The sequence below is a fragment of the Mya arenaria genome, chromosome 11 (genome assembly GCF_026914265.1).
Source record: "Mya arenaria isolate MELC-2E11 chromosome 11, ASM2691426v1".
NCBI classification, from domain to species: domain Eukaryota; kingdom Metazoa; phylum Mollusca; class Bivalvia; order Myida; family Myidae; genus Mya; species Mya arenaria.
Genome location: NC_069132.1, coordinates 33,248,918 through 33,260,295, shown reverse-complemented (window position 1 = coordinate 33,260,295; position 11,378 = coordinate 33,248,918). Strand labels below are relative to the sequence as shown.

Here is an 11,378-nt window from a genome sequence, read left to right as displayed (position 1 = left end):
TTAACTGCTCTGGTCGAGCCTAGATAGGCAGACGGCCATCTATTTAATGATCTTACCGCAAACAATAGCCATGAAATGCACTGCTTACAAACCTAAAGCACGGTTAATACTGCATCCAAACAGGAAATACATTGCTCAATGTTGAAGGCATTTAAATGTGCTGAGAACGGTATATCATAACATGCAATAAACATTGATAGAACATCGGAACAAAAATGTTGTATTCACGTGTTGTTGTTTTTACATGTTCCAAATATGTCACTAATTTAAAAATCCCCCCAAAATAGCGTTATTTCAGGAAGATCGTGTGTCTGTCGGATTTGAAATTGATATAACCGTTGTCAAAGTCAAAGTGGAGATTCAGTTCTTTAATATATGGTCCTTACAGTAAGTTCCAATGGGTATTCCGAAGTAAAGTTTATGCGCGTCAGTTACGTCTGAGAGTATACTTCTTTTCCAGCGACTACGCTCTCGACATATTTTCTTCGTGTCCTCATTTCCGTTACAGATGGTGTAACTAGAATCCACGGTCATATTATAATCGGTGTATAACACTTTCGTCTGGTGGTGATATGGTCCATTGAACCGGGAGCATGACCCTAGTTTACAGAACGGTACCCTAGCAACAATGTCACCACGCCGAAACACGCGCCAACTTTTTGGCACAAGCATGTCATGCGCCTGCGCAAAAGGTTTGTCTCCGACCCGAGGCATTCCGAATGTGTACAACACAATCTGATCAGACGTCAATATCTTCTCCCATACAAGCATGGCGCTTGCAATGGACGCCGCGGCACCTCCAAGGGAATGACCGGTGAATTTAACTGTGTAATCAGGAAACTTGCTAATGAGAGATACTATGTTCATTTTAACGTGGTGGTAAAGTCTACGATGTACATTCTGAAAGTATTTCTGAATTTTCCCGCCTATACGGGAGGGCACGCGAGGAATCACAATCACCATAAGAACTTGGTCCAAAATCTGTTTAATGCCGCGCGTTCCTCTAAACGAAACTATAATTTCTTTGTTTCCGTGGGAAACAGTTGTAAAGGACAAACACTGTTTGTCATAATCAAAAATAAAATCGTCACATGTCTGCACGTTAATCGAAACTACTTCATAATCACTGCCCCGAAACACCCTCTGCAAGCATTTATCCGGGGTATCCGAATAAGCCAAAGCCGAAAACATTGCCATTTTCGACGACTCCTCTTGGTCATAACTTCCTCGTCCAAGCTCCCGGTAGTACAAGTCACATTGAAGCGGATGTCTTATGTTTAATTTCTTGATGCAATGATTTTTGGGAGACCACGTGGTATGACAGGCACGATCCAACACGCACCAGCGGCAGCTAGTTCCGGCCCAGGTTTTGTCGCGAACGCACGAGCGGCAGCTTCTATTGTCGAAACACTTGCTTAATACGAATGGAATGATGAAGAAAAGGATTAAGTTGAACATATTTGCCATCTTAATTTGTTCAGAACTGTCAGAATTGAATCATCTTACTTCTAAGAAACATAATCCTTCTATGCTCTTGTTATTACATGATGTTCTCACGATCAAAATACTTTCCATAAAAAAAACTTCCGGTAAAACTAATTTCTATTTCACTTCCTTTAAATAGCTATGACAGAGATTTGTAGGAAACAATTAAGTTTACATTGAATTCCGTAGCACTTGAACAAATCTAATTGAAAGTCGGTCATTTAAGTAGTTATATATGCGCATATAGCGTCTGTTTTTACGCCTCGTGTGTTTGTTTGTTGGAACTTTCTGTTTCGATTTCACCTACTAGTAGGCACGTTATCTTACAAGAAATCGAACTACTGTGTGAATGTTTCCCAGTCTTGTAGCGTTTATGGGAATGTGTTCGTATTATATTTCATAACATGCACACTTCCGCGCCCGCGTTATCTTACGAGTGTACAGTTACAGGAATTTCCTTGTGATGTATGTATAAAAGATATAGCAAGCGGTCCAAATGTTATTTATCATTTCTGTTTAAGCTTTACAAACACAGGCATCTGAATCATTGTTTGTCACTAAAATGTTGTTTAAAACCATTTTGGGTACATACAATGAGATAAACAACACATCTGAAGATATTTAGTGTTTTTGATATACAAAAAAAACGTTTCTTTTTTGTATATCAAAGACACTAAATATCTTCAGATGTGTTGTTTATCTCATTGTATGTACCCAAAATGGTTTTAAACAACATTTTAGTGACAAACAATGATTCAGATGCCTGTGTTTACAAAGGGACAATCTTAATTTCCTTACAACAAGATCAAGCCAAGCGCACTATTTTCTTTTAGTATAATTTGAACAATATTTTAGTTTAAAGAATTTCTTAAGCTGTTATAGGAAGGAATTCCACATATCATTACAATTAACTACGTTGAGTCTCCGTCGTCATTTTTTATGTCTTTCTCGTCATTTCTGAAAAATTCTTTCGTCATTTCTGATGTCTCCGTAACGTTTTTGATATTTCCGTCGTCATTTCTGATGTCTCTGTCGTCGTTCCAAATGTCTCCATCGTCGATTCTAATGTCTCCATCGTCATTTCATGTATTTGTCATCGTATTGATATCTCCGTCGTCATTTCTGATGTCTCCGTCGCCAGTGTTTTTATATCATCTCCGTCGCCATTTTTTTTATATCTCCATCGTCATTTCTGATATCTCCGTAGCCATTTCTGATGTCTCCGTCTTTTGTAATGTCCCTGACGTCGTTATAATATCTCCGTCGTCATTTCTGATGTCTCCGTCATTTCTGCCGTCTCCGTCGTCATTTTGTCATCTCTCCGTCGTCATTTTTAATCAGTGTGTGTATACCACGTGATAAATTACGTCATATATGCTACGTCGGAAGGCAACATTTAATTTAAAATAAAGACTTAAATCAAAGATAACTTTTCTTTTACCACACCATTTTAAATAAAACAAAGGACAGCCTACGCCACTTAGAGCAAAGCCTTCGTTGTATATAAGTTTGATAAAGTGATTAGTTTCATCAAACACTTCGGCAAACCTGTCTCCAAAATAATGTTTTGACAGTGCTCCGATAGACGGCCGTGTTGTGAAAAGGTTTTTCGAAGTGTTTTAATAAAAGACCAAATGCGGGGCTCCGTAAGCGGCGTAGACTGCGCTATGTTTCATATAAAACAGTGAAGAAATAGTGAAGTTATCGTTGTTTAAAGTCTTCATTCGAAGCAAAATATTGCCTTTCGACGTAGCATTTATGTCGCAATTTATCACGTGGTATACACGCACTGGTGATATCTCCGTCGTCATTTATTATGCCTTCGTCGTCATTTTTATGCATCTCTCGTCATTTCTGACGTCTACGTCGTCATTTCTTATGTCTCCGTCGTCATTTCTGATATCTCTACGGCATTTCTTATCTCTCCTTCGTCATTTCTGATATCTCCGTCGTCATATCTGATATCTCAGTAGTACTTATCTCAGACGTATTTTTTCCGTCTATGTCGTCATTTCTGATATCTCCGTCGTCGTTTCTGATATCTCCGTCGTCATTTCTGATGTCACCGTCCTCTACTGATGTCACCGTCGTAGCTATTGATGTCTCTCTCTTCGGTGCTAATGTACCACACATTATTACCTAACGCCCTGATTAGAAATGGTCACAGATGTTATTTATATTATAACAAAACAATGTGTTTACATATTTATTTTTTATTCTGGACGGATATTTACAACTAAAAGTATTCTACATTACATATCATAACTACCTGTAAAACATACTTCACAATATAGCCATTTTAATGCACAATTAGCTTGGTGTAAAAAAATGCTCCAACATAAATTATGATTATTTAAAAGATATTTTAATAACAATATTATAAGCACTTAATATGTTCCTTGAAAATATTTTTTGTACAAAAATAATTATTGAAAGGAGGCTTATAATAGCAAAGTATATGACATGAAATTGCTGGAGCCGATAATCAGAATTCAGCTCTGAAAACAGTTGATCTCGTAAAACCAAAAAAGATCCAAACTGTTGAACAGAATAAGTGCATAGTACATTTTTGAATTTCCATACATAAATGACATCCTGTAACAATAAGTATGAATTTCAATTTACATATTCACAATATTATTCAGTATCATAATCTTACATTTCGATTTATACAAAACAATGGCTTTCTATACATCAAAATGGTGTAATTATTTGCTTACTACAAAGCCATTATGATATCGCATGAACAACCCAAGTAATTAAGCTACATGTATCACAGGTGAAATAAATAATAAGCATATTCAAACATCTGTGTCAGATATCAACCATAGCATTCTACAAACAAGCATAATATCACCCTTCAAATAAGAAGTCTTCTTGCTAGCATTCTATACCAAACTTATCAAAGTTTCTCAGAATTACACCAATCTTTAAATGAATGGTCCCCATAGCAGTAGTAACAAGCTTGCATCTGAGGGCGGAGCTGTATATAAGGTCTGGGTTCTTCAGCTGGGGGCCGCCACCGAGGAAACTCTGCGTTATCTGTTCCCTGTAGGTGCCTGAGGGTTTCCAGGTTTGGCACTCTATGTTGTGCATGCCAGGGGAGGTTGGCACATGGCAGAAGCCGTAGCCATACAGCTCGTTACGCCCGAAGCTGTCCTGATGCCAGATCTGGAAGTGGAGTTTCGGCCAGCCTAGCGGATTAAAATGATAAGTTAAACCTTTTATATTTAGTGACGCCTTTAACCTTTTTTGCTTTCGTCCCTCATGTCATGTTTATTTCAGCTGACAAGAAACATGGACATGTACCTGTAGACCATCTCATTTTCACATAAAAAATGCCCATATGAATAATTATATCTGTTGTATCTACAATTTATTGTACATAATATTCTTGCTGGACTTCCAAGGTCTACTTCTGAGGAGTAGAAATAAACCAATTATAATTCAAAGGTTAAACCAAGGACATCATACATTAGTATTGCCCAAACAGAGTAACTGAACCAGAACCTTGTAATCCTTTGGTTGCAAAGTGTATATCTATTGGGTGACCGAAGAAAGCTGCCTCCTGGTTAACCGGGTTGTCCACTTGTGATTGCCCTTCTCTATCTCCTGCAAGCACCTTCCATGCACCTCCTAAAGAAAATAATTAATCATAGTTTACATTACTTCAAAGAGTTAACAGTAATGAGTTATGGCCATGGTTAAAGAATAAAGTCTTCGCTAACTCAACACCAAGGCTATTGCAATAGCCTGTTTTCTTCGAAAAATAGACAAGCTGAAATTCAGTAACACATGTGACCCAGTGTTCCAGCAAGCTTTTGAAAAGGACAGGGTACTAGGTCAAATCTGATGCACATTGAATGAGCCCTAATGGGGCTCTTGCAAGGGTCAATGTTCAATTCTCATAAAGGATATGTTGTTAATACTATAAATACTAATAGTTTGTTATGAATACCTTAGCTGTTATCTTTACCTAAGTGTCAAAATTAAGTATATTTATTATTTATATACTTATTTCTGAAAATTGATAAGGTCAAACAAAAGGGCACAGCAGGGTGTAGTTAAAGGCAGCAGGGTGCTGGAAAAGGGCAGCTGCGTGCACCACCCTGCCATTTAGGCCTAGCCGGAGCACTATAATGTGTAGATAATCTTACCTGCATGAATTCCCCATTTACAAAACAGACTGTGGTCTGGAAAACCAGTGGCCCCATAAATCTGACCAATTATGTGAACTTCAGCCATCTGAAATAGTAATGCATTAATTGACTCTTTTTGGAAATGGACCATGTAGGTACAGTTCTAACAGACCTATCTAAGCTAATAAGTACATGCATAAAAGAGTAGACAGCAAGGATAGCATGGTGGTAGAGTGTAGAGTGATGCAAGACACTTCGTTTAAAGACACTTTGCCAGTTTGTTAAATGTATTCAAAGATTTCCAACTCTTAAGTTACCTAGTTGATTCTAAAATCAAGTTAGGTATAACCTACTTAATCATTTAAGGAAAAAAGTGTACATGTTGGTCAGCATTCAAAAGCAAGGTTTTTATAAACAACTTTCGGGCATATAATGTAGACAAGTTTTAACCACTTAGAAATAAAAATTTTTAGACCTCATATATTTGACGAAAAAAAATACAAAAAAAGGATATAGTCTAGCATACTCCTTGTGGTAATTTCCGCCATTGATTTTTGTCACTGATTTAATGCTCAAATATGTCAATTGTCATGATAATGAAATGGAACTTTGAGCTCCCTCGCTTTGCAATTGGTGTTTAGACATACATATCTAAGCAACAGCTAATAAGTTGCAGTGTGCATGAGCCTGCCTCCAAGCTAGCTCAGTTCCAAGAATACAAAATATTGTTTGTTTCCCCTCTTAGGCCACATGAAAAATGTGTTGGGTAGATAGGTGGATAAAAAAAATGTTCATTGTTTTATTTGACTTGAACAGTCAAATCAACTTGTTCTTTGTAATGAACACCTTAACACAGTGAATAAACAATTTATATCACAGGGCAGAATTTGAAACTGCAAGTATGAACTTCCTGTCCATTAGGGTCATGTTGGAGTTTAAGTCTCCCGAATACAATTATTTTTTCTGCTATTTTTCGACTAGTATGTTAAAAATCAAATAATTTGCAACTATATTTCTACAATTTGCCAAATTGACAGATTTATATTAAAAGAAAATCATTTTACTTCCTGACTGATTAAAATTGTTCCCATAAAAGTAACATTGACAACAGGTTTTGATATTTTGAACTTCCAAGCTTTCAACTTTTGAAAGTTTTCTTCAAAATTATGGAAGTTACTGTACTTCAAGGGAATAATTTTGAAAGTTTTAACCCATTTCTTGGGACTAATATACTTCCAAACTTTGTTTAATGGAAGCCCTGTATAATCAGTTTCCAGTAGATCTTCAGAGTGCATTGTGTTGCAAATATATGATGTTAAAATGGTTCATGTATTTTATTCGTAGCATGAATATAATTCAGCATTTAAGCATTCAAATAAAGTAGAAAAAAATAAATATTTGCGTCACAACAGATAAACTTGTTCAAATTTAATAATGTTCACTTCACTACTGAAAAGTTTTACTACTTAATATGGTTATACTCTGATACTAGACAAGAAAAAAAACAAGGAAGAAGAGAATGTTATATTAAGAAAAAATCGCAGAATTTAATCTGAATGTTGTGTAAAGCAAAGGGACATTTGTAAAATGGACACATAGTATCAGCAATGGCACTGTAGGAATTTTATCAAGCCCAGTTAACATCAACAGACGCTAGTCCAAATAATTGTACGTTGACAGATTTTTTTTAGATTTTGGATATGGCAAATCCTTCACGTACAAATTGTTTAGTATCAAAAGTGGGTAGTTGTTCCGATCAGGATTCCGGGTTTAAGCATATAGCGTCTATAAAATATCATAAAAACAAGAAATATTACCAGATAATGTTATTTTATATTAGTTCCGTACACAAAAATATAAATATCCAACTTATAATTATGAGTTTGACGGCTTTTTTCATTTCATTCTGTCAAAACATAACGATATATACATGAAGGCACCTGCAAGGCTTTAGGGCACAGTTTTAAATCGCTCGGAACATTTCGGCCATGGCCAAGTTGTTACGATTGTATAACGAGGTCTATCTCGAAGCTTTGTCGGAGGAGGCCGAGCTATTACGATTGTATCGAGTTGTTCCCCTTCGCATAATTGTTGTCTGTGTCAGTCAACTATCGTTTTATTGGAAAGGTAAACAACTTGTTTTAATGCACTAAATGCTTGTTTAGTGCAAATTAACATTTCACTTACATGGTAAAATATGAATATAACTCTTTATGATCAATTTCAACCATAAAATACTTCACTTAAAACAATTTCAATATTTTTAAAACACCCCCGTTTTTTGCCCATTCCCGTTTAGACGTTAGGGATTGGAAGAATCCCGTATAACACGTCTATTATTTTAGACTACAACAGACGCTTGTTCACCATTGATTTTTAAGCGCAAAAAATACCAATTTGAATCATAATTCAAACCGAAATTTCAAAAGATTTGCTCCAGAATAAAATTTTAAAATTAAATAAAAATACTGATTCAAATATAAATATTTTTTTCAATTTTTGTCAAAAAAGTCTGGTGCCTGTGATTATTATGGCGGGTCAGTCAAGGGAGGGGAAGCAAACAATATTTTATTATTGGCTCTGGTAAATCATTTTCGGAAAGGGTTTGTGCCCTGCACTTTTCATCCCTTTTACATCACAATATGTTTCTGTCCATTTGCAGAAGTTTATGCAAGTGATGTCATTTCTGAAGTTATATTGCCTACCTGGTTAAACAACACAAATACCATGCAATATTCATTACAACATAAAAGAATATGTCAAACCGAACCTCATAAAAAACATGTTTCAACTGGTGTACAGAAGCTGTTGATAAATAATTGGAATAGGAAAATATCATAAATATTCACCTGAACTTTAAAGGGTCGTGTCTAATTTTTTTAACTTAATGAGAAAAATAGCTCAGTTGGTGGATATTAACGCTGCTATTGCCATTATTTTCTAAAGAAAAATGGAAATTCAACTATTTTCCGCCATTATTGTTTACGTTTAGACTGGTTCTGCTCAATCAAAAGAAAAGAAAATTAAAATTACACGAAAGAAAATAATACATTGCGCTAGTGACCGGGGTGCAAAGTTCAAAGGGAGGTATGAATATTTTTATGAATACTTTTTTTAATGCAACAACGTAATGAATTAATCATTGATGTAGAACACTCATCAATGCATCCATTCCTTCTTTCGTCCGTTCGTTCCATCTATCAATCCATCCATTTGCACACCTAATTGCACCTCGTTCGTTCGTTCAACCAAAAGTCATATGTTCATCCGTTAGCCTATCGTTCATCCACCCATCTTTTGTATGTATCTTTTTTTATGCACCTTAAGGCTGCCATTTGGTAAGTTTTCACTGCCTTTGGATAATTAAGAAATAGTTATCAATTAATTTATATGAACTTAAACGAGTATACTATATGAAAAACAACAACAAGTGACAGACACGGGTGGCAGTTTATATATATATATATATATATATGTATCAACCAGTCAGTATTACAAAATACATATTTGAAGGCATCCGAGACATTCCCATCCCTTATCCAACATAAAAATAAACATTAGGCATATTACAGACGCGTTCTTAGTTTAAGGCCCAGAATAATCATGCTATTAGTGACCCCCCACCCCACACCAAATAATTTCTATTGTACACAACCTCTGTGTATTTATCTTAATCGAATTGCCTAATTGTCTTATCAGATCTCCGATATGAGTATCCTGCTGTGCAGTTTTAGAGGTTTTACTATAGAAATGGACCCTAAATGGCCCTGGGCCAATAAACGAATACACAGGAAATTGGCCACTATTGTGACACCAGTGCAAAAAGCAGAATATACACAGGAGGGGATTATCATGCCAAACATTCCTTAAACTAGGCCTTTAAGGAATATTGGCATGGTAATCCTCTGCTGTGCATGTCCTGTTTTTTTGCTTTGGTGTGACAACAGGGTTAGAGTTGGCTCAGGGCCATTTTGGGTCCATTTTAATAATTAAACATCCAAACTTGTACAGCAGGATACTCAGACTGGAGATCTGATAAGACAATTAGGCAATAAGATTAAGATCAATTAACAGAGATTGTGTACAAATACACGTTTTTATTTTGTTGTTTTTTTATGGGTTTTTTTTTTTAGTTTTTTTTTGGAGGGGGGGGGGGGTCACTTTTAGATGGCTTAAACTAGGCCTTTAAACCAGGCCTTTAAAATTGTACCGATTCCTTAAATTCAATTATTTCCTAAACTGTTTTGTTTCACTGGTAGAAAGCGACATACCTATAGTGTATAGTCTGCAGTTAAAATATGTGAAGTTTAGTTCTTAAAAATGAAATTACCATTTCATATTAAAAAAAGAAGAGAATAAATCTAACAGTTCCAAAACTTACACTTTTATATAAGTTTAAGGAATGTTTGGTATGTTATATCCCTGCTGTGCATTCCTTGCACAAAATGACTACTTCCCGTTTTTATTGCACTGGTGTCGAAGCAAATGATCAAATGTCCAGTGTATTTGTATTTTGGCTTAGTTGACACTTAGATAATCTCATTGTCCGACTAATGCCTGGAACAGAAAACAATCCTACTCCTAGCTAATTCATAACTAATTCTTGTATAACAAATTATATGTATTCAGTATACATGTAATTCTAATCTTAATATTATTTGAAGAAGTTAATACAATTAACCTAGTATGATAAAATGTTTTGTTCATTTCTTAAATAAAACCTCATGTATAATAGGGTGATATCTGGTATATAGCAGAGAGCAATAAAGATTAAGATCAATACACAGAAGTTGTGTACTAAATACGAATTGGAGAGGGGCGGGTCACTTTTAGGAGGCTTAATCTAAGCCTTTTTGCACATTCGGCACCCCGTCGTTATCATAACATATATATATACAAGCGTGTAGGAACGCAAATGTCTTTGGGGCGGCGCGAGGGGTGGGTTTGGGAGGTGGGTTTCCTTCTATTTAGGACGGGGTCCGGGTTTTCCCGGGGAAATCCTATAATTGCCTATTATAAACGTTGCGAACGTGTGCATGTCTGTGAACGATTTATATTGATTATTTTGTTATGTTGTAGTCACTACTATAAATGGCATTACATATATAATACATTCGGTCTTTCTTTTTGTTGTTGTGTTTGTGGTTTTGTTTTTGTTTGTTTGTTGTTGTTGTTTTTTGGGGGGGCTGGGGGGGGGGGGGTGGAGACTGGACATTTTTGACAATTATGTCCAATAATCCGAAGCTCCTGGTCAAAATCCTGAGAAGACTTTGTTTATGTTTACTCGAGTAAATCAAGGTCTGCCCGCGCCCATTGGCGGCATAAGGGCTTGACCCCCTATGACGCCATCACGCACTTTAAATCATCGCCATACGTGACATAAGATAGAAGTGACAGCAATTCGCAGTCAAATCCAGGACCCCCGACCTTCCGCACCCGAAGCGAACTCTCTGCCACTTGAGAAGAGTCTGGAGGCATTCCGGTTTATCGATGGCATCCAGTATTCTTTTACCAGGATGACCTACACCAGACGCCGGTTTTATGGCAGTAACTGGTGAGCATTCTAGGACCGCAACCGCCTTTTAACATTATAGTTACTCTTTTCCAATCGTAACAACTCGGCCATCTCCGACAAGTTTCGAGATAGACAATACCTGTTGGATACTGGCCGAGGTGTTCCGATTGACCCTTTTCATAAAAAGGCAAATTTTAATTTTTCACCGCTTCTCGAAATATTGCAGTGGCGGTCGCCGC

The 11,378-nt window shown here is 36.4% G+C and overlaps 1 protein-coding gene across 1 annotated transcript; it reads right to left on the bottom strand.

The window, feature by feature from the left end:
- Positions 1 to 3,677: 3,677 nt before the first annotated feature.
- LOC128209081 (B9 domain-containing protein 2-like) lies at positions 3,678 to 8,611 on the bottom strand. Its single transcript, XM_052912924.1, has 4 exons — positions 8,474 to 8,611; positions 5,643 to 5,730; positions 4,996 to 5,121; positions 3,678 to 4,679 (listed from the first exon to the last, which is right to left on the bottom strand). The coding sequence occupies exons 2-4, from the start codon at positions 5,728 to 5,730 to the stop codon at positions 4,366 to 4,368; spliced, it is 528 nt and encodes a 175-aa protein (XP_052768884.1). The 5' UTR covers positions 8,474 to 8,611; the 3' UTR covers positions 3,678 to 4,365.
- Between the last annotated feature and the right edge of the window lie 2,767 nt (positions 8,612 to 11,378).

Excerpts from the sequence above, each read along its gene's own strand:
- LOC128209081 (XM_052912924.1), bottom strand. The coding sequence starts at position 5,730 with ATGGCTGAAGTTCACATAATTGGTCAGATTTATGGGGCCACTGGTTTT. Across the intron at positions 5,122-5,642 it reads TAAATGGGGAATTCATGCAG|GAGGTGCATGGAAGGTGCTT; the intron begins GTAAGATTATCT and ends TATTTTCTTTAG. Across the intron at positions 4,680-4,995 it reads TGCAACCAAAGGATTACAAG|GCTGGCCGAAACTCCACTTC; the intron begins GTTCTGGTTCAG and ends TTAATCCGCTAG.